This window comes from Rhinoderma darwinii, chromosome 3, assembly GCF_050947455.1.
Source record: "Rhinoderma darwinii isolate aRhiDar2 chromosome 3, aRhiDar2.hap1, whole genome shotgun sequence".
In the NCBI taxonomy this organism is placed as follows: domain Eukaryota; kingdom Metazoa; phylum Chordata; class Amphibia; order Anura; family Rhinodermatidae; genus Rhinoderma; species Rhinoderma darwinii.
In genome coordinates this window covers 162306406-162330508 of record NC_134689.1, presented here as the reverse complement: position 1 = coordinate 162330508, position 24103 = coordinate 162306406, and the positions used below count along the sequence as shown (strand labels likewise).

Sequence of the window (24103 nt, the reverse complement as noted above, 5' to 3'; positions counted from 1 at the left end):
CGGAAAAATAAAAAAATGACGGCTCTTGGAAAATGACGATACAACAACAAATCATTTTAATTCAAAAGAGTTTTTATTGTGCAAAAGTCGTAAAACATAAAAAAAACTTATGTGGTATCGCCGTAATCGTACGACCCATAGAATAAAGGTTACATGTTATATATGCCGCACAGTGAAGGGTGTGAATTTAAAATGCATAGAACAAGGGCGGAATTTCATATTTTTTTCTATTCCCCCCAAAAAAAGTTAATAAAAGTTAATCAATGATATGTCCCCAAAATGGTGCCATTAAAAAAAAGTACAACTAATCATGCAAAAAAACAGGTCCTATGTCGACGGAAGAATAAAAAAGTTATCGCTCTTTGAATGCGACTATAGAAATACGAAAAAAATATCTTTGTCACTAGGGCCTTAAATAGTCTGGTCACTAAGGGGTTAAATTGGCTTGAATATAAATCTGGCCTGTTAATGGCTCTGGTAACCGGAATTATTGTGTAAACCACAAGTTAGTTCCCCCAGGGCACTTGATATTATTTCTGTATAATAAAAATAAGACTGCTATGGATCGTTTTGTTTACTATGATGGTGTGGACCTTACTGACTGACTGCTACTGTTTTGTGATATGATTTTATTGATAAAAATAACTAATGTAGTCATCATTGAACGTCTGCCCTATGAAAAAAGATGTTTCCTGGCTCAGCCGCAATAAAAGACATCCCTTAAAATGATTTACTGTTTATTAGATTTGTGTATTGTATGTTTATAATTTGCTCCTTCCATGATACTGCCCTGCATTGCCAATGTAATCTGGATGCCACGGAGTCATTTTCCTCCTCAACACATGGTACTGGCTCAATGAAAGGGCTGTTTTTTTGTATTTCCAAGCCTTACTTTATCTCTGGCTCTACCACAAATAAACCATTGTGGCTTGTTTAATATAAATTTGTGACCTTGTATTCTGTTCTAGAAATGGTCGTGATGCCTGCAGGGAGCTTATTGGGTTCTTTTTCGCACATGACAAGTCTGTTACAATTTACGAATATCGTCAGTTTGGCAAAAACAGGTAAGGTGAAATAAATTGGATCATCAAAGTAGCAAAATATGGTAATCGTATTTGTTTTTTATACATGACCTTTCTCCAGAATGCTGTAACTATATGTGGGGCTTACAACGCAGGACCTCATGAAAACTTTTGACATGTCTCTCGAGGTATACTTTAACAATAGGTCACTGATTTTCTCCAACTAAAGTTTCAAAACTATAGTTATATAGAAAGCAGTGGTTTAAAGGGCTATACCCAAGTCAATGATTATCTGTATTTTAATTCTGCCTCAAAAGTTAAGAAATTCCTCTATTACAAGCTATATTTGTAAATGCTGTTTTCTCAAGAAATCCTCTTACCTAGTCTGGATTGTAGGCCCTTTGTTTTTTCTTGTTGCTAATAGTCAAGGCCAGAAGCAGTGGATACTGCGGTGGCCATGCATACATAGTGCTACCTCCCCGTACCAGTTTTACGTGGCCAGGCTTCTCATGTATTCTGTAGCTTGCACATGCGCATCAGCTTCGTGCACAGATACCTTAGCGTCAGCAGCCTGGAACTCGGAAAGCTAATATCTTTTCCAATACAGACGAACAGGATGACTTCCAGGATACTGTGTCTGCCTCGAGTTATCCAATTCATTTATTGACCTACAATAAACCTTATTTTACACGATCCCGCAAGCTCTGCCATGGGGTCACACGGGTTTAGACTGTATGCCCGCTCCCAAACCAGGGAAGCAGAACGGGCCGCCTGGAATGTGGCAGGTGTCACAGGGTCATAGTAAGCACATTATTAAATAAATAACACTTGGATATTGTTGATTAACCGTGTTTTGATAAAATGAAGCCTCGTCTTTCAAAAGGCCAAGTTAAGAAAATTCCTTTAAGTCCTTCCAAATCGCCTTGCCCGTTCAGATCTGAGTAGTTACATAGTTAGTATGGTTGAAAAAAAAAAAGACATATGTCTATGAAGCTCAACCAAGAGTAATCTGAGACAAATAGGTTGCTAAGCACCTGCTGTCTGACAACCCCATTGTAAAGACTGTGGTTGTTAGGTAGCGTGTCTCTAGCAACCACAATGTCAAATATAACTGTTCAGCTCAAAGGTAAATTAGTAATTGGTTTACAGTAGAATAAGGGAAAAGCTGCCTTATAGTCATTCCATTTCCCATCTAAGGCTTAACACTATGTAAGGCTCAACCATATGTCACCTACAATGCAGTTCAGCAGAGCATTGTGTGAACAGACGCCAAATGAGGGTTACAATAATTTAATCCTGCAAAAGGGGATATGCTCTATAGCTGTATTTCATTCTAGAGGAAGGAACTCATTGCAAACAACATTACGTTATATTGTTCATGGTTCAGGTCTTGCATTTAGGATGTAAGATTTCAAAATTAAAATACTGTCAAGTGTTCCTTAGCAATAGATTTCGAACTGCAGTTTTGCCAGCATGTCTGTTGCCAAGAGCTTCTGACAGAATATAAATGCTCATATGTTAAATTTTACCGAAAGTTCCTGTTTACTGATGCTGTTGCTCATTATATTGAGCTGGTGTTGTGTAGCTTTTGATGCCTCACACTGGTGTTGGCGGTTTTTGAAGGTAAAAACAGTATGTAGAGCAATTTTTGACTGTGTAAAAAAAAACAAAAACTGATGGACCTCATTATAAGTCAGTGGGATCTATCAGGATTTGTCCGTTAAGAACACAACCATGACGGTAGTGTGAACAGAACCTTAGACAAAGCTTTGCTAGCATTTGCCCAAAGTCTGAGACTTGGGGAACCTTTAAATGAAAACATGGATCTTTGATAAATATAGAACATTAAAATTGTGTATCACAATAGTACGGGGGGGAATCGTGTCTCGTATTGGACTCTGTAGGTTATTCTACTGTAGTATTGAGGGATGTTGATTTTTTCATTTAAAGACACATTTGCCTGGAGCTCTTCATTAATGCTAATCCTGCCACCAGCTAATTGGCAAATTACCAACATTAGTGGCTGCCAGATTTTATTGACTTTTGGTGGATATATGAGGTTTTTGTGGCTAATTAACTTTATGTTTATTTTACTCTTTTTTTAATGTGTTAGTGAAGTCATAGACTTTGGATTTAGCCAATGAGCTATAGCTTGATATCAATTTGTGAATGGGATAAAGATATGATTCTGTAGTATTAAGGGGTTTTTCCTGTTTTCTGTAAAATTTTCTAGTACAGAGTGAAATTAATTTAATTTGGAATTTGATAATCAACAAAATATGATAATTCAGCACTTGTTTTCAGCACAGAAACTGCATTAAATATGGAATTTCAGAAGACAGAGCAGAGAGAACACATAAAGGGGTATTCTCTTATCTGATATATATGGCATATCCACAGGATATTCCGTAAATGTGTGATAGATGATGGCACCACCCCTGGGACCCTCATCTATCTCTAGAAAAGGCCTCCTTGATCCCTGTCCTACCTTGTCTTACTATCAGTGTTCTCCAGCCACTAAGTTTCAAGCTTGCTGAGCTATGCTGTTCCATGACTCCCGTAAAAGTGAATTGGAGGCCTCAATTTTCTTTAAAACAAAAATAAAAAGGGCTGTAGTTTATAAGGAAATAAAGGAAATGTTCTGGATGGAGCCAAGATTCATACATTATGTATTTTACATCTTCCATATACAAAAATCTTGCCAGCTTCTGAAAAAAAAATGTGTGAAGAAGCTGTAAGATTTCTGGGAGTTTATTATTGCCGCAGGATACAAGTGGGCGCTTTGTTTGACAACAAAAAAACACAACATAAACCACCTTAACCCCTTCAGGACTGAGCCTGTTTTGGCCTTCAGGACGAAGCCGATTTTTCAAATCTGACTTGTGTCCCTTTAGGGTATGTGCACACACACTAATTACGTCCGTAATTGACGGACGTATTTCGGCCGCAAGTCCGAACACAGTGCAGGGAGCCGGGCTCCTAGCATCATACTTATGTACGATGCTAGGAGTCCCTGCCTCGCTGCAGGACAACTGTCCCGTACTGAAAACATGATTACAGTACGGGACAGTTGTCCTGCAGCGAGGCAGAGACTCCTAGCATCGTACATAAGTATGATGCTAGGAGCCCGGCTCCCTGCACTGTGTTCGGTCCGGGACTTGCGGCCGAAATACGTCCGTCAATTACGGACGTAATTAGTGTGTGTGCACATACCCTTATGTGGTAATAACTCCGGAATGCTTTTGCCTATCCAAGTGATTCTTGAGATTGTTTTCTCGTGACATATTGTACTTTATGTTAGGGAAAAAATTTGGTCGATAAATTCAATATTTATTTGTAAAAAACACCAAGATTTGAAGAAAATTTGCAAAAATTAGCATTTTTCTAAATTTAAATGTATCTGTTTGTAAAACAGATAGTAATACCACACAAAATAGTTACTAGTTAACATTTCCTATATGTCTACTTTAGTTTGGCATCATTTTTTGAACATTCTTTTATTTTTCTAGGACGTTACAAGACTTAGAACTTTAGCAGCGATTTCTCATATTTTCAAGAAAAGGACCAGTTCAGTTCTGAAGTAGCTTTGAGGACCTTATATATTAGAAAGTCCCCATAAATCACCCCATTTTGAAAACTGCACCCCTCAAAGTATTCAAAACCATTCAGAAAGTGTTTTAACCCTTTAGGCATTTCACAGGAATTAAAGCAAAGTAGAGGTGAAAGTTACAAATTTCATTTTTTTTTTTACAAAATTCATTTGTAATAAAAAAAAATCTATACCACAGAAGGTTTTACCCGAGAAATGTAACTTATTATTTATTGCCCAGATTCTGCAGTTTGTAGAAACATCCCACATGTGGCCCTAGTGCGCTAATTTACTGAAATACCGGCCACAGAAGCAAAGGAGCACCTAGTGGATTTTGGGGCCTCCTTTTTTTTAGCATATATTTTAGGTACCATGTCAGGTTTGAAGAGGTCTTGTGGGGCCAAAACAATAAAAAACCCCAAAAGTGACCTCATTTTGGAAACTACACCCCTCAAGGAATTTATCTAGGGGTATAGATAGCATTTTGAACCCACAGTTTTTTTGCTAAATTTATTTGAATTAGTATGTGAAGATGAAAATCTACTTTTTTTCTGAAAAAACATTTTTTAATTTTTTCAAGGAATAAAAGAGAAAAAACACCCCAACATATGTAAAGCAATTTCTCCCGATTATAGCAATACCCCATATGTGGTAATAAACTGCTGTTTGGACCCACAGCAGGACTCAGAAGGGAAGGAGCACCATTTGGATTTTTAAATTCTGATTTTGCTGGAATAGTTTTCAGTGCCGTGTCGCGTTTGAAATGCACTGGAGGGAACAAAATAGTGGAAACCCCCGGAAAGTGACCCCATTTTGGAAACTACACTCATCAAGGAATTTTTCTAGGGGTAAAGTTAGCATTTTGACCCCACAGTTGTTTTGCTGAATTCATTGGAATTATTCTGTAAAGGTAAAAATCTACTTTTTTTTCTGAAAAAAGGTAGCCATTTTTAATTTTTACAAGGAATAAAGGCGAAAAAGCACCCCAACATTTGTAAAACAATTTCTCCCGATTACGGAAATATGCCATATGTGGAAATAAACTGCTGTTTGGACCCACAGCAGGGCTTAGAAGGGAAGGAGCGCTATTTGTCTTTTGGACCTCAAATTTAGCTGAAATGGTTTTTGGGTGCCATGTCGCATTTGCAAAGCCCCTGAGAGGCCAAAACAGTGGAAACCCCCCAAAAGTAGAAATTACACCACTTAAAGAATCTATCTAGGGATATAGTGGGCATTTAGACCCCACAAGTCTTTTGCAGGATTTATTAGAATTAGGCCGTGAAAATGAATATCGACATTTCTTCCACAAAAATGTTGCATTTTTTCAATTTCACAAAGGATAAAGGGGGTAAAAGCTGCCCAACATTTGTAAAGCAATTTCCCCCGAGTACGGCAATACGCCACGTGTGGTCATAAATGGTTTTTCATTAGAAAGTAATTAACCCTTTCTGGACTGATCCATTTTTTTCTTTTCCTTTTTAGTTTTTTCCTCCCCGCGTTCCAAGAGCCACAACTTTTTTTCTTTTTCAGTCCATAGAGTGGTATGAGGGCTTATTTATTGAGGGACGAGCGGTCGTTTTTATTGGTACCATTTTTTGGTACATACAACTTTTTTAGCACTTTTTATTACATTTTTAGGTAGAGCCAAGGTGACCAAAAAACAGTGATTTTGCAGTTTTAAATGCTTTATTTTTCACGTGAGACGCTCCATACATCACCCCCCACACTAAGACATGCTATGTCGTGGTGCGCGCAGGGGTTAATGCGCAGCGCATGGTGCGGAGTGAAAATTAAAATTTTCCACTCATATGCCATTTTAGTGCACTACATGTTATGCCCAGTTTGTGCCACTGAAGACAAATACCTCATAAAATATTAACCGGGTTCTCCCGGGTATGGTGATGCCATATCTATGGACGTAAACTGGTGTTTGGGCATGCTGCAGGGCTCAGAAGGGAGGGAGCGGCATTTGGCTTTTGGGGCGCAGATGTAGCTTGGTAGTAGTTCTGTTTGGGGTTTTACTGGTGTTTCAGTTTATAATGTGGGGGCATATGTTATCTGTGTGCGGAGTACATCAGGGTATAATAAGAGGGTATAATAATTCAGTAAATAAATAATAATCCGCAGATATGTGGCCGGTGTCGCACTGATAAATGGCGCCCAATCTTATCCGCTTTTGGACACTGCACATTTTGCATCGCCATATTCTGGGAGCCAGAACTGTTTTTTATTTTTTCTCCACCGGAGCCGTGTGAGGGTTTATTCTTTGCAGGACAGTCTGTAGTTTTCATTTGTACCATTTTGGGGTACCAGAATTTTTTTTGATCACGTTTTATTCCATTTTTTGGCAAGCAAGGTGACCAAAAACCATAAATTCTGACAATGTTTTTTATTATTTTTTTTATGGCGTTCACCCTGGGCTATAAATTACCATTATATTTTATACTGCGGGTCAAAAAAGCTGTGTATGGGCTTGTTTTTTGCGGGACGGATGTAGTTTGTATTGGTACCATTTTGGCGTACATGCGACTTTTTGATCACTTTTTATTGTATATTTTGGGAGGGTTGGTGACCAAAAAATTGTTATTCGGGCACTGTTATTCGTTTATTTTTTTTGCGGTGTTCACCGTGCGGGAAAAATAATATTACAGTTTTATAGTTGGGGTCGTTACGAACGCGGTGATACCAAATGTGTGTACTTTTTTTAACGTGTTACGTTTTTTCCTATAATAAAATACTTATTATAGGAAAAAAAGCATTCTTTGTTTATGTCACTTCTAACTTTTATTTTTACACTTTTTAAAAATATTTTTATTATCTTTTTTTTAACTTTTTTCACTTGTCCCACTAGGGGACACTTAGACTTGCAGCTCTGATCGCTGCTGGAACACATTACACTACACACGTAGTGTAATGTGTTCTAACTGTCATTGTGACGTGACAGTCACACTGACAGGAAGCATCGGAGGACCGGCCGGAGGCTTCCGTACATGGCAACCCGGAGGTCATTGTCTGGCCTCTGGTTGCCGTGAGAAGGATCGCCAGCCCCCGCAAATGCATGGCCGGTGTCGCACTGATAAATGGCGCCCAATCTTATCCGCTGTAAACCTCTTCAATGTGGTGATCGCAATCGACCACCGCATCGAAGGGGTTAATTGCCGATTTCAGCGGCGACAGGTCGCTGATCGGCAACGGGGAGAGCAGGGCAGACACCCTGCACAGTTAACCGCCGCTGCAGTGTAGCGCCGCGCGGCGGTTAACTGTCAAAGCACTGACGTTAGTGCACGTCAAGGTGCGCGAAGTGACTGCACACATTGACGTGCATTAACGTCAAGGTGCGGGAAGGGGTTAAGGTCTACTTAAAAAAAAAATGCTGCGAAAAACACTTTTTCTGCCTCCCATTGGTTTCAATGGGAGGTCAGAGGCGGAACCGCGGCAAGAAAGGACATGCCACTTTTTTTTAAATCAATGGGAGGCAATTTTACCAGTTTTTTTTGTGTTGATTTCAAGACGGTTTTCGGTGTCAAAACACTGTGTGAACTGGGCCTAATGCTTACTTTTATATAAACCTACAAAATAATGGGACAAAACACTGCAGTGATAGAATATTTAAATAGCTTTTAATGAAACACATTAAAAATGTAGTCCTGCAATGCATATAGGCATCACTAGAATACAGCATACAAAAATAACATATGTCCACGCCAGCCAGTATGCATTACATAGATAAAGTGCTACGTCCTTTATAGAGTTGCATAGGAACACAACTCATGTATATAGTAAGTATGCAGAGATATACAGAAGGTTGTGCCGAACGGCGTGTCGGGATTGGCACCATCCCGATGTATAACATACAGATGGGTATGTATTGAGTCATTGTATTTTACTTGATCCACTATTTGATACATTGTTATTACATGTTGCCGTTTATATGTACCCCTTTATACTTTTATACATCTCTGTGCCTACTTCCTATACACATGAGATTTGTTCCTATGCAACTCTATAAAGCACGTAGCACTTTATCTATGATATTTATTTATGATGTTCATGCTGGCTGCCTTGGACGTATGTTATTTCTGTATGCTGTATTCCGCTGATGTCGCTTTATCCATTGTGGGTCTCCATTATTGATGTGTTTCATATGTTAATAAAGATATTTTGATTATTTTCTCTGTCACCGCAGTGTTTTGTCTTCTTATTTTGTAGGTTTATAGATTTTGGATATATGGGATGCACCCTCTACTGGTCCTTATATAGTTCCTTAAAACTATTCACAATTGTTTCAGTATTTACATTTATTTGCATGCTTTTGTTATCTATATGTTACTATGTGCTTACTTTTATAGATTGGTTATAGAACATTTGTTACTAAATATTTGAGTTTGAGGAATAGATATTTGTTTTGAATGTTTTTTTACAGTCAGATTTAAGGTTAATTTTACTAGATTTTATGTGACCCTTGTTTGTACTACAACAGTTTTATTGATTCTGTTGTTTTGTTTATTCTTCTTAAAGGACAAATGCATTGCCGTTCATCCAAAAGGGAATATATCTTCATAAATGTGGGCAAAGGAGAGGAAAGCCATATGGAATTGAAGACATTTATCCCGTAAGTTTTCTTTTATCAGTCAAAATAGTTTTATCTGTAGCCAGCTGAGTATTGCAGGTTTATATGTGTTGTGTTCAGTGGCTGTTGCTGCCATCTTGCAGACCCGTGCTTGAGAAATGTCAGACTCCTTTCACTGGATCGAAAGCCATTTCATTGATCTGGACACATAGGATTGCTGGATTCTTTATGAGGACAGTAATTGTACTAATTTGTCTGGATGCTGTGAACTCGCTTTCAGCGCTGTCATTACTTCTTTGCCCTCTGTTCATTATATGAAACATAAATAATTGTGTGTGTCAGAGAGAAGACATATTAATTATGGGTCATGATGTCTTTACAGACAGTGAATAGATTAGATAAATCTTAGTGTTTTCCATCTACTGTACAAAAAGGCCATTTTATGTAGCCGTATTGATAGAATTTATAACGAGTACATTTTTGTAGCAATACCAGTGTCTCTGCCATGACAGCGTCAATTCTATCATGTCGTTTCATCGCTTGAACACAATAGATTGATCTACATTTATAGAATTTTACAATGTCTGTGGTCACAGAAAAAGTACATTGATTGTTTCTTGTAAGATCTTTATTATTATAATATTGTATGGCTTGTAGATGAAATGACATTTTCATTTGCTTGAAATGTTTTATGCCAAATACCTTCATTTTTTTGTTGCTTATTGTAAAAACGTATTTGTGAACTGTGCATATTTCCTAATAACATAATGTAGTTACAATTAATTTAATCTACTTATATTAAAAGCATTAACAATATTTTCCTAAGAGCCACTTTAGTCTGTGTATCAGGTAATGGCTGTATGTATTCTCTAACATATACCTATTACAGAAATTTCTCTCTTTATGGTCAGGAGTAAAGCATGGCAGCTACAGGGAATTAGTATTTTGTGTAACGTGCTTATATTCTTTCAATTAAGTTAGCAGAGGAGTTGTCACGATATCAGGACAGCCATCTGATCATTCTTCTAACTATATTTCATAGTGAACCTATATTGTGACAGGTTTCCTTCAAAAGGGGTTTTCTCGTGAAGACAGTCCTTGTCCATAAATCCTATTAAGGCTTTTGGACATCATAGGGAGCCCAACAACATTCAGGAGCCCTTTTATGAGCCAGAGCGGAGAGCCACTTACAAAGGACATCTCTCACCTGGGCAGACCTGGCCCATCCATGTGTCACACAGTTGGACATTCTTATGAAATTTCTGTCCAGATGCCATAACAACTGATCGCCAGGGGTTAGAGAATCCAGACCTGTAGCGATCAGCTGATCGCCAGGCCAGCTTCTATTTAGTCCCGTTTTCACGAGTGTGTGTTTTGCGCACGCAAAAAAACGTGGTGTTTTGCATGCGCAAAAGGGACTTAACAGCTCCGTGTGTTATCAGCGTATGATGCGCGGCTGCGAGATTTTCGCGCAGCCGCCATCATTATGACACTCCGTTTGGATGTTTGTAAACAGAAAAGCACGTGGTGCTTTTCTGTTTACATTCAGAGTTTGACAGCTGTTGCGCGAATAACGCTGTTCGCACGGAAGAGCTTCCGTGTGACCTGCGTGATTTTCACGCACCCATTGACTTCAATGGGTGCGTGATGCGCGAACAGCGCACAAATATAGGACATGTCGTTAGTTTTTTTCAGCGGACTCACGCTGAGCAAAACTCACGGACTGTCTGCATGCCCCCATAGACTTACATAGGTCCGTACGACACGCGTGAAAAGCACTCGCGTCGCACAGACGTATATCACGCTCGTGTAAACGAGGCCTTAAAAAGGACTTGTCTTCATGAAATCCACTTTATATCTTTAGTTAATGCAGTCAATGAAAGTCAACAGCTAAAAAAATTATATTTTTGATATTGATAGCATTTTAAGGGGTTATCCAGTTAAAAGCTTGTTTCTATTATTTTAAATGTAACATTAGCGTTACTTATAGATGTATGCCTCGGCAATCCGAAGCGCAATTCCTTCGTTATCAGTGCCAGTCACGTGACCATGGCATCTCGATTGTATCATTGGTAGTCAGTGGTAACAACATCCTGTCGTCCACGTCACGCCCCTTTTGATCAGAGCGTCATAGCAGCATGTGACCAAAGCGCTGATGTGTCCATGAACAGCGCATGTTCTCTCCTTTTCTCAACCTCCCTCCTTATTACCATTAAAATAAAAAGAGAGGGAAGGGTTTGGGCTTCATGAGTGGAGAGAAGGAGAGGGAGAGGTTTTGACATACATGCCCCATATATTTCAAGGGCTTCAAAATGAAGAACGGAGTTCCATGGTCATGTAACTGGCGGTAAAAACGGCAGAATGGTACATTTTATGCCGGATCGTCCATCTATAAGTAACGCTTACATTACATATAAAGGAGCCTAAACAAGTTTTTAGCCGGAAAACCCCTTCAGGCTACATGCACACATTGCAGAATTTGGTGCAGAAAATCTGCATCAAAACCGCAGGTAATTCTGCAGCAAAAATTCACACCTAATACGCAACGTGTGCATTTGGCTTCAAGAGGCAATAGAACAAAAAGCACAGCATGGTGGCGGAAGCATTCTGCAGTGTAGGTGCTTCTCTACCACAGGTCATGTGGTCGATCTTGTGTGTATAGTTTTTTCTATTTAAAGGGAATGTGTCGCTAGAATTTTTTTTATTTTTTTTAGTTAAACAATCATTATTTGAGTGATTACGCATTGTTTTGATTTTTTTAATTTTTTCACAAGTCAGGAAATATTATAAATTAGATTCTAATTGATAACATTTCCATGTGCTGGCCACTAGAGAGAGCATTTGCCAAAATTGCAGCATGGTCAATGTGGTAAAGCAACGTCATTGCTTTATGCTGCATATTTGGGGTAGACACACTCGCTCTAGTGTCCTCACACAATCCCCCCCCTCCCTTATTCTAGCTAGTGCCAGGAGAAGGAGGGAGTTGAATCTTCAAACCTCCTACAGTGTGTGTCGCCATTTTCTGAGCGAATGCACAGTGTAGGAGGGTTAGATACAGTGCTAAGCAGACAGTATAACACTAACATACACGAACATAATACACACATCACATACACAAACACAAATTACCCGCTCCTGCCGCCGCTGCCGCCTCCGCTCCTATTCCTTGCACCTTCGCTTCCTTGAACATATGGCCGGAAGCCGCGGCCGGAAGACGTCATCTGACTGTCCGGCAGCAGCTTCCAGTCCACATGAAAATGGCGCCGGATTTCGCTCTGCTAACGAGCTTCATTTTGGTCTGTGTGGGAGAGGCGTATGCGCCGTTCCCACACAGACAGCGTACGCTGCAGAGAATGGAATGGCTCCCATTCGCATTCCCTATGAGGATGTATGTGCCATATAGCATCTCTGTATGTGTCGTTAATCGACACATACAGAGATGAAAAAAAAATGCCAGCCCCCATAGAGAAGTACAAGTAAGAAAAAAAAATAAGTAGAACACAAGAACACAAATAAATTAAATTTATTTTAATATCACACTAAAAGCTAAATTATTTAAAAAAAATAAAAAATTCATGACACCTTCCCTTTAAGTATTAACTCTCCCTGCTTCTCCAGCATGAAACAAAGAAGCAGAAAACTAATAAGCAAACACTACTGCATTTACCAAAATATATTTCATGGTAGACATGAAGAGAATGTTCTTGACTACATGTCTTTTCAGTAGGACCTAGCTCAAGGGACTGCTGAACTAGACCTTGAATTAAGAATCCTGCCACAACGTGTCTTAACATGGATTACTTATTCAGCCATTTTTATGCTTTTGTTTATTTGATTTTTATCTGAAATTGGCTTTGAAAGTTCCTCTAATTTTCAATCTGAGTTGTATTTGCAGGCGGACTCCTGCTGTATTCTCCTATTTATAATCTCGAACACTTGCTCTATTATATTGTCACATACTATTACTGGAAAATGAACAGACAAAGGGTAGATAAGGAGAAAACAATTGGAGAACTCAAATTACAGAAAAATGGAGCAAGATTGATGGGTTTTCATGCAGAAGCCATATTAACTATTGACTAAGCATGAAGGTTGTTTATTTAAATTTGTCCTTATTTGGGAGCTGTCATCATAATGTGAAAATAAGTACATTGCTGGACAAGAGATAGTCACATCTAATCTAATGCAAAATTACAGCTCTATTTTACCCTAAAGAAAGGATTTAGATTGAGTATTCCCCATAGAAATCTGTTTAGGGAATTCATTCGGTGATATAGCCAGAGGATAGGTCTTCAGAAATAATGCTCACAATCTGGATAGGCTGATAATAGTCAAGGGATGGCGGCATTTTACACTATATCTTTATAATAATGCCATATTACTGGTGGAAGGAATAGTTATTGCTTATAATCCTTAATTTGATCTTTGCAGGGAGCAGATCTTACTTTCTTGACAGCAGAACATCAAAGTCTTTCAGAAAGCTTGAGGCAAAACCCAATGCTTACGATTCGGATCACAGCCATTGATGAGGAAGCTTTGCGTTCCGTAAGGTACAAGAATGCAGATTTCTGCACTAGTCATATATTCTGGCGCCTGTCTTGGACGTATTTATTTTTCTTCCTTTTTCTAGTCTTTGTATTCAGTGCTTTATAAAGTTAATTATGGTGGCTGCTAATGTAGTTCTATAGTGTCGTACAGCTTATTTATGAGTGGGCAAGCACAACTGAAGCAATTTCTGTGAACTAAAAGGTTGGTCAATCCTGTCTATGGGACATTTCAACATCTTGTCAAGTCCATGGCTTCATAAATTGAGACTGTCCTCAGGGTAAAAACACACAGCGCAATTATTAGAATGTGTTCCTAATGTTCATTCCCCTTTTTTTACAGGTTGTTTATTTCTGAGAAAGACATATTTACTAAGTTGTATAAGATTATAAGATTTTGACAGCATAAACTTAGACCAGGCAATTTCAAGATGCGCCAAATTTATCACAGTGGCGCACGCTGTATGATAAGTTTGGCGCATCTTGCAAGGCATGCTAGACACATTTTTTTTCTTCCTTATACCAACTCTTGGTTTGCTTAGTTTTCTGTTCTTAAATAAATATAAAATTAAATGTGCCAAATTGTGCCAAAATTTGGCACATTTTTCAAACACATGCTATACGCAGATACTGTAGTACATCTGCGCATGGTATTTTCATATCAAACTTCAATAAAGTAATTTAGTGAACAGTATAGTGTAATAAGGGAAAAATATAATTTCTGTTTAGCTTTGTGTCCTGATACATACTGAGTCAACTTAACCTAAGAACGTCAAATGTTAAAAGTCCTAGAAAATATTTTTGTAAAGACATTGGCGGTAATTTACTAGACTATCTACGCCAATATTTTTTTTTCTCACTGATATAATTACTCTGAACAAAAAACACAACATACAACTATAGTAAAGCAGTAGTATAAGGCCTTATTCATGCAAACACATTTCTCGCCAGTGTGCTGTCCATTTTAACAACAGACAGCACACTGACACATGCAATTTAAAGGGGTTAAATGTAAATATTTAATAAAGTCCTAATATATAGTAAGTATTAAATCTGAACACTTTCCTTCCGATTCTCCCTACCTCCACCCTGCCGGAAGTTCTGCTTTTCACTCGACACAGGCTCGTGCTAGAGTTAGAATACACAGTCCTGTGTCTATACCTCACTGACCTACGTAACAGGGCTGTTCTTTACTAATTATTTCACCCCCTCTTTCTATTGGCCCTCCACTATGTCTCCCTTCCCCTTAGTTTATCCTGCTCACTTGCTTTATCTGAGGTGCGGTCACAGAATAACGTGACCGCACCTCAGATATCTAATGTGATCCCCATCATCCCTAAATATATGTAATCCCCATCATCCCTAAATATATGTATCCCATCATAACTCTAGATACAATCAGGGCAGGCAGCTTTCGGCCAATAATGAAAATTGTGCTGCTATTAAAGCAGAAACAAGAAATGAACTGAGCGGACATTAAGGAGGCTGTGGACCAATAGGATGCCTCAAACCCGGGACTTCTGACGTATACCCACATTTGAGGCATCCTATTGGTCCACAGTCTCCTCAATACCCGCCCCGTTAAATTCTTTGCTTACACCTCAATGCCCGCCCCATTTTCCTCTCATTAAAAACTCCTCAGTGCTTGTGCACTGCCCGGCATGAAAAAAATAGTGTCCCTGGAAAACCCCTTTAATGGGGCTATTCACACATTAGTTTTTTTTTCACAGAGCGTGTGTTCATTGTGAGAAACTCGCAGCTTGTCTTATTTTGGTCTGTTTTTACAGACCAAATTCGCCCATTAAAATCAAAAGGATAGCACACAAATGACATTCGTGTTCTGTGCATTTTACACAAATCAGTTACTAAAGAAATGCAGAAAAGTAAGAAAAGTGAAACCAAGAAGTACTTGCAGAGAGGAAAAACAGATGACTCACGCAAACCACACGGCAGCAACACAAATATTCCTATGGATCACTATGGTTTGTTTTTTGTGAACGCATATTGGATGCTTTTGTGTATAAGGCCTTTTTCTTCTTAAAGGGAATGTGTCGCCAAATAAAAATTGTACTTATTTTTATTATATTTTGACATGTTTTCTTATGTTGGCCACCAGAGGGAGCACTTCCCAGAATTACAGCAAGGTGAATCAGGCAAAGAAGCCTGACCCTAGGAAAAGGTGTCTTCAAACTGCTAAGCAGTGTCCAGCTCCCATTTTGGGAGTGTTTTTGGCAGAAGCTACCAGACACACTAAACGGCTAAGAATGATGAAAGTCAAGTGGGAAGAACCTGTGGTGAATGACTTTTCAGTTGACAGGTTCACACAGCGTGTATCTGACTCAGTTTTTGATGCATTTTATGCACCAAAATCGTGTCAAACGCTTTATTAAGCTTCTTAGTACATGCAACACAATTTTTTACGCAAGTGTTTTAAAGAAATGCGTTGCAGAAAAAAGAAGCATCTTGTTAATTGTTTGGCACATAAAGCGCGCCAAATGTTCCCATAGTCAATGGGACTCCTAATTCTGCGCCAAAAAACGTGCAAAAAGCATGCACAAAACGTGTAAAAAGCCCCTTGAAAGACGCGTAAAAAAACACTTGATTAAGCATTCCATTTACATCAATGGGAAATCGCGCCGTTAATACTTACAACACAACTTTTTACGCAAGTGTTTTTAAGAAATGCGTTGCGGAAAAAAGAAGCGTCTTGTTAATTGTTTAGCACGTAAAGCGCAACAAATATTCCCATAGTCAATGGGACTCCTAATTTCACGCCAAAAAATGCGAAAAAGCATGCACAAAACGTGTAAAAAGCTCCTTGAAAGACGCGTAAAAAAACACTTGATTAAGCATTCCATTTACATCAATGGGAAAGCGCGCCGTTAGTACATACAACACAATTTTTTATGTGAGTGCTTTTAAGAAATGCGTTGCGGAAAAAAAGAAGCGTCTTGTCAATTCTTTGGCACATAAAGCGCGCCAAATGTTTCCATAGTCAAAGGGACTCCTAATTAAAATTTTAATTACAATTAAAAAACACCTGTATTTTAAAAGGCGATTCACAGGAAACGCAAGTGTATTTTACACGTCGGGTTTTTTATTTTGAGCGGCGTGTGCGGGGGAGTTTTTATTTGAATTAAAAAAATATTTTCTTAGGGTGTATTCAAACGGTTTTGCCGCATTTTTGCCATGCAGTAGAAAACCGCATCGAAAAATTGTGCTAAAAACGTATGCGCTATTCAATCTGGTTTTCGGCCACGCGGTAAAGACGTGGCAAAACTGTACTGTGTGAATACACCCTTAGGCCCTTTTAACACAGAGTTTTATGCACTTTTTTTCCTCTGTTTTCGCGGCAATTTTCGTACACAGCCATTGAAGCTAATGCAAGAGCCATGGCCAAAAACGCCATGAAAAACGCCTCCAAAAATATTTCAATGGGAGGTCAAAGGTGGAAGCCGGAAGAAAGGAAACGCCACCTTTTTTTCCCCGTGAGCAGTCAAAAGCCACCCGGGGGAAAAAAAAACTGCCTCTGCCTCCCATTGAAATCAATGCGGGGAGATTTCGGGGGTTTTATGGCACTGATTCCAACGGGATTTCTGCATCAAAATCAGCGCCAGCAAGCTCTGTGTGAACAGGGAGTTATATCTCTGTTTTTTAATACTTTATTACCACCTTAGTAATGGAAGTTGTCTGTTTGACAACGTCAATTACAAAGGCGGGGCTAAGTGTTAGCCAGTAAAAAAGCTGCAACTAACCCCCCATTGTTACCCCAGTACCCACCGCCACCAGGGGTATCAGGAAGAGCCGGGTATGATCCGGTGCCCGACCATCTGTAGTGAGCACCGCTGCTCCGACTAGCAGCACTGCTCTGGTGAGCGCCCCCCCCACACGCTCGTGTGCCGCTGATCCTTTATAGCCGCCAATCAGCTGTTTTGAAGGAACAGCGGCGAGCACCGCTCCTTCGTCAAGCTGTGGTGAGCAGTCCAACGAGTACCACGGCTCCGGCAAGCGCCCCCCCCCCACAAACCCCCCAAACATGCAACCGCGCCACAGACACACACACAAACCCCCCTCCCCGCCCGCATGCGCGCATACGCACCTTACTTGCAGCCAGTCTTCTCCAAAATGGAGCCGACTTTCCCCCTACAAACCAGCTTCAATGCTGGGTCGCTCTGAACTGCGCATGCACAGTACAGAGCGAGACGGCAGAAGCAGAGGATGTAACGAATTGGTCCCGTTTGTTATGTCCTATTCCCTGTAGCTGCCATATTTCATCTGTGTATGTGTCGTTAAGAGACACATACACAGATGAAATAAAAGATGGAAGCCCGCAGTGAATTAAAAGTGTTAATAAAAAAAAACACTTTATGTGAAAAAATAAAGTACATATAAAATTTTATTAAATAAAAACACATAAATTAATAATAAAAAAAAAGTCATGATAACTTTTCTTTTAAGCAAATCATTTGAATTAGTGAGCAAAATACAGAGCTGTTACTTCAAAGAAAACACTTTGCTGCCTTAACCCCTTAAGGACACGGCCAATTTTAGCCTTGAGGACAGAGCAATTTTTTTTTTAATTCCCTCTTTGCATCCCGACGCTCATAACGCTCTTAGTTTTTGTACGACGTAGTTTTATGAGACTTTGTTTTTTGCGGGACAAGTTGTATTTTATGTACGTACCATTTTTTGGTACAAATACATTATCGTTTAATTTCTATAAATTTTTAATTAGATTAAAATGCAGAAAAAAGCAGTTGCGCAGCAGTTTTAATATTTTTTTTTTTACACCATACACCGATCATCATAAATAATGTTATACATTTGTTGTACAGGTTGTTACGGTCGTGGCGATACCAAATATGTCTATATTATTTCATGTTTTGGGACTTATATTTTAAAAAGTTTATTTATTATAAAAAAATGTGTGTTTCTGTGTATTTTATTTACTTTTTATTTATTTATTTACCATTATTTTTTTTTACATTCATTTAACTTTTTTTTTAACCCCATAAAGGGATTTATCATTTTGATTTTTATTTTGCAACTGTAATGTACTGGCATAGATCTATATGCCAGTACATTAGCCTGTGTACTGATTGTACACAGGCAGTTGTTAGGGCAGACCTCAGTATGCCCTAACAACAGGAAATATGTTCAGACAGCCCTGGGGTCCTTCACTGGACCCTGGGCTGTCTGGCCATATGAGTTGTGGGCTTTGATCGCGTCACAGTTATTTTCTGTGACGCGATCAATGTGCAGTCCCCTCTCCTTGAACGCCGCTATCAGCTGTCATCGCGGCGTTCAAAGGGTTAACGGCGAAGAGAAGATGTTTCTCTCCTCTCCACTGTCAGAGCGGGGCCGTGGCTGTGTATTACAGCCGTTGCCCCGCTCTCGATCGCGCGCACAGACGCGCTCAGGGACGGCTGTCACACAGGACGAGTATGCTCGTCCTAATGCGCGAAGTGCTCGCCGCTCAGGACGAGCATACTCGTCCTGTGTCGGCAACCAGTTAAAGGGTTATTCCCACCTAAGACATTTAAAGTATATCCATGGGATAAGCCATAAATGTTCTAAAGACGCAGGTCCCAGCTCTAGAACCTGCATCTACCTCCAGAACAGGGGCCACTCTTGGGGTACATCACTAACCCTTGGGGTACATCACTTATAACTGGAGACTATTCAAGGTAGGAATCATTGACCACAACTCTCTGGATACGGTCCTTGAGCCAATTCTCAATCCAATTACAAACTATATTTTCTAAACCTATAGTCCTTAATTTACCCATTAGACGTCTATGAGGGACAGTGTCAAATGCCTTTGCAAAGTCCAAAAACACTATATCCACAGCGGCCCCTCTATCTAGGCTTCTGCTCCCCTCTTCATAAAAACAAATCAGGTTAGTTTGACAACTTCTGTCCTTAGTAAAACTGTGCTGGCTGTCACATGTAATACTATTTATTGTCACATAATCCTGTATATAGTCCCTCAATAGTCCCTCAAACATTTTCCCCACAATGGATGTTAAGCTTACTGGTCTATAATTACCCGGGGAAGACCTAGAGCCCTTTTTGAAAATAGGCACCACATTTGCCCTGTGCCAGTCCATTGGCACTATACCAGTCACTAGAGAATCTCTGAATATTATGAACAGAGGGACAGAAATAACTGAACTAAGTTCCTTTAGAATTCTTTCATTCAACCCATCTGGTCCCAGAGACTTGTTCACATTTATTTTATTTAGCTTAGCTTGCACCATATCTACATTCATCCAATTCAGTATATCAACTGATATATTAACAGCAATGGCACCGGCTACATCAGCTGCTCTTTCTTCTGTTGTATATACCGTGCTGAAGAACCCATTTAGTAACTCTGCCTTCTCTTGATCTTCCGTGACTAACTCCCCATTACCACTATTTAGAGGGTCCTACATGTCTGACCTTGTTTTTTTGCATTTTCGAGATCTCTACTTACTATTAGTGAATAGATGTATTCTTATTTACATAGGAAAAGGCCATACTTACTGATACAAGGGCAGGTACAAACACCAGTTCCAATCAGAACTCAGACAAACCACAATGCTACATAGAGGGATATTGTACAGCTGCAAAATACTGATGAACGTCCACTCTCACACCTACTATTCATGAGGGGGTGGCTGCTTAGTATAATCATTGCACACAGATATAGCTTCTATAAGTGTGCTAGTCACACGGTTACATGTAGTTCACCATTTAGGCATACGCCCATTCTATTAGATCAGACTGACTGCCCAGCACCTTCTATGTGTACCACACAAAGTACTGAGAATAAGCAGTATTGAATGCTGAGATGCACTAGGATATTCTGAGTGCAAGACGGCGAAACATTACCCTTTACGAAGGCGCTGTTCCCCTTGCAGTATTAAGGATGTTCCTCTGGAGTCATGCAAATGTTAACCTTTTATTAATATTGTAACTTGTAACTCGTTTCAAAGCCGGACCGGCTTCTTCATCAGGCAGGATTATGTAGATGAAGGAGCCAGTCCGGCATTGGAACGCGTTGCATGTTACGATGTTAATAAACAGGGAGACGTGCTGCCGAGATGATGGAAATGTATGGGGACGAGCGCTCGTCCCCATACATTGCTGATCATAGCTCCTTGTGAAAGGAGCAAACGAGCGATGATCAATGAGCTGTCTCGTTGATGTGCGCTCGTTGTTATGCCCAAAATTGGCTGGTGTAAAAGGACCCTAACTGTCCATTTAACTTTAAAAAAATGTATTCTACTTATATAGTAGTTAGTCTTTTACTCCAATGTTTCTAATATTATTTACTGGTAACAGAACTGAAGCAGTACATTTTAACTACACATACACATTGAACGCAAGAACTACATTTGTAAAGGCAAAAATAAAGGCATTTCCTGCACTTGCTTCCAAGTTCTGTCTCCATATTTAGAAACTTGCAAATAATATTGCTCATTGTTTTCAGTGCACCTACATAATCAATCTAATTACATCTTCAATTACTAGTACTTGGAAGACCTCATGGCCAGACATGGTTATAAACAGACTTCACCACTAAATTATAATGCACAGGGCCGACAGTGCTGACAGCCTATTACCTAAATACTCTACGAATCAATGTTAACAGTAATGTACTACAGACAGATTCATTTTTTTTTTAAATCTTTGCTTTAACCCCTTCGTGACATTTGCTGTACAGGAGCCAGCACCATACACGGCGGGTGCCGGCTGTTTCATACAGATGATACACACATGCCGGACATCTTCGGCATGACTGGTTAGACAAAGGGAGGGGGCTCCCTCTGTCCCCTGATTGGCCACCGCGTGTCAAAATTGCGGGGCGCTGATCAGTTGCCATGGCAACTGGAAGCCTGGTGAAAGCATCCTGGTCTGCCTCCTGTCCTACTATTAAGCCTTGCCAAAGGCAAAACGCTGTAATACATACATTTTGCAGTGTATTGCATGATCTAAAGATTGCATGGTAAAGTTCCCAAGGGGACTGAAAAAAGGAAGTAAAAAAAAAAGTTTTATAAAATAAAGAAAAAGTTAAAAAAACACCCGCTTACCTATTTTTATAAAAAAAGTGTAACAAATAAATATAATTGGTATTGCCGCGTCTGTAAAAAGCCAAACTACTAACATATCATGTTATTTAAAGGCTATGTACAATTTTGAAATATATATATATATTTTTTTAAAAAGCTGTGTTTGGTGCAACTTTCTAAATACTTTTTATTTACTTTTTGAGATACAGCTACTTTGTATCCTGTATACAGAGAAGCTGTATCTAGAGCTGAAACCTGTATCTGTCAGGTCAGCGGCACTGACAGTTTCAGTGTCAGTAGGTCCTGCGTGTCTCTAACATGAACTTAGATGCGAACGGTAACCGCTCGATCCTGCGTGTCAGAGACACGCAGGACCTGCTGTCACTGAACCCATCAGTACCGCTGACCTGACGGATACAGGTCTCAGCACACAATACAGCTGCTCTGTATACTACTGGATACAAATCAGCTGTATCTCAAAAAGTAGAAATAAAGTTTAATAAAAAGTAATTAGAAAGTTGCGCAAAACACACTGATAGACATTTTTCTTAAAAACCAAAAAACTATTTCAAAGGTGTACATAGCCTTTAACCTGAAGGGTGAACGCTGTAGGAAAAAAAAACTACAATGACAGAGGCAGCAAAGAACATCAGCAGGAAGCGGCGGACACCAGTGCCTACCGTTGTCCTCCGCTGCATCAGTCATAGGAACATGTGATTGATGAGAAGCCCCCTCCCAGCTTGGTCTCGCGAGATCATGCTGGTTAAGGCTTGTCATAAGCTGCCTAATGCTGATTGGAGAGTGTCAGAGGCTGTGAAGATGGCTCCACCTGGGGAGATTCACTGTAGCTCACGTCCCGTTGGCTAATTACAGTGAATTTACAGATCGGGCACCAAAAGAATAGGGTACAATAACTAAGGAACTGGAGGGAGGAGGAAGAAAAGAAAACCGTCGGTAACATATGTATATTTCATTTTAGGACCTGGTGACAGGTCATTTTTAATTTAATTGGATTGCCTTTTGTAAATGAACAGAAGGTTATATACATACATGTGCCACACACTGTACCCCTAGATATAATAGCACCATACATTGCGACCCTGAATATAATTGTGTCAAACACTGTAAAGTAAGGCACCACATAAACAAAGCCCCCCATAGATAGCACCACACAGAGCCCCTGTAGATAGCAACACACACACAGCCCCCTGTAGATAGCGACACACACACAGCCGGTGTAGAATGCATCATACACCCCCCTATAGATGGCGCCACACACACAGCCCCCTGTAGATAGCGACACACACAGCCCCTGTAAATAGTGACACACACAGCCGCTGTAGAATGCATCACACACCTCCCTTATAGATGGTGCCGCACACACTACCTCTGTAGATAGCGTCACACACAGCCCCTGTAGATAGTGTCACACACAGCCCCTGTAGATAGCAACACACCCCCCCTATAGATAGCGCCACACATATCCCCTGTAGAGAGCATCACATACAGCCCTATCTATAGATAGCACCACACACAGCGCCCTGTAAATAGTGCCACGCAGCCCCCTTGTATATAGAGCCGAACAGCCCCCCCTTGTATATACTGTCACACAGCCCCCCCCTTGTATATTGTTCCACACAGCCCCCCTCTTGTAAATAGTGACACAGCCCCCGTTTTATATAGTGCCACACAGCCCCCCCTTGTATATATGCCACACAGCCCCCCTGGTATATAGTGTCCCACAGCCCCACCTTGTATATAGTGCCATACAGCCCTCCCCCTTGTATATAGTGCTACACAGCAATCCTCCCTTGTATATAGTGCCACACAGCCCTCCCCTTGTGTGTATATAGTGCCACACAGCAACCTCCTTGTATATAGTGCCACACAGCTCCCCCACCAGGTATATAGTGCTACACAGCAATCCGCCTGTGTATATTGCCACATAGCCCCCCCCCCCCAAAAAATAAATTGTACTTTCCTTGCCCCGTTCCCGCGATGGACGGAGTGCTGCACAGATTTGCGGGCGGGACGCTTGTGCAGACTAGTGTGATGCATTGACGTCATCACGCTGGCCTGCGCAGGAAGTCTTCCCGTTAGGCCTGCAGCCTATAGTATTCATTTGTATCTGCGTCCTGAGGACACAGATACAAGTGAATGTGGTTTCGCTAGCACCGGGGGCCCCTCCGTTGCTAGCGATGCCAACGGTCATGAGTGGGCCTGTGCCGCCCTTCCCATAAATGTTATGGGCCAGGCGCAATGGGCCCCCTGAGAGCCTTGAGCCCCGGGCGGCCGCCCTAACCGCCTTTATGATGTTCCGC

At 40.2% G+C, this 24103-nt stretch overlaps 1 protein-coding gene across 4 annotated transcripts in view; it reads left to right on the top strand.

The window, feature by feature from the left end:
- Window positions 1-24103, top strand: part of CAPS2 (calcyphosine 2) — a 145729-nt gene that overhangs the window by 84962 nt on the left and 36664 nt on the right. For all 4 annotated transcript variants that reach the window (XM_075856975.1, XM_075856976.1, XM_075856974.1 and 1 more), the window contains 3 exons: window positions 969-1064; window positions 9130-9223; window positions 13613-13731. In XM_075856975.1, coding sequence (XP_075713090.1) covers window positions 969-1064; window positions 9130-9223; window positions 13613-13731 — 309 coding nt within the window. The remainder of the gene's footprint in view (window positions 1-968; window positions 1065-9129; window positions 9224-13612; window positions 13732-24103) is intronic.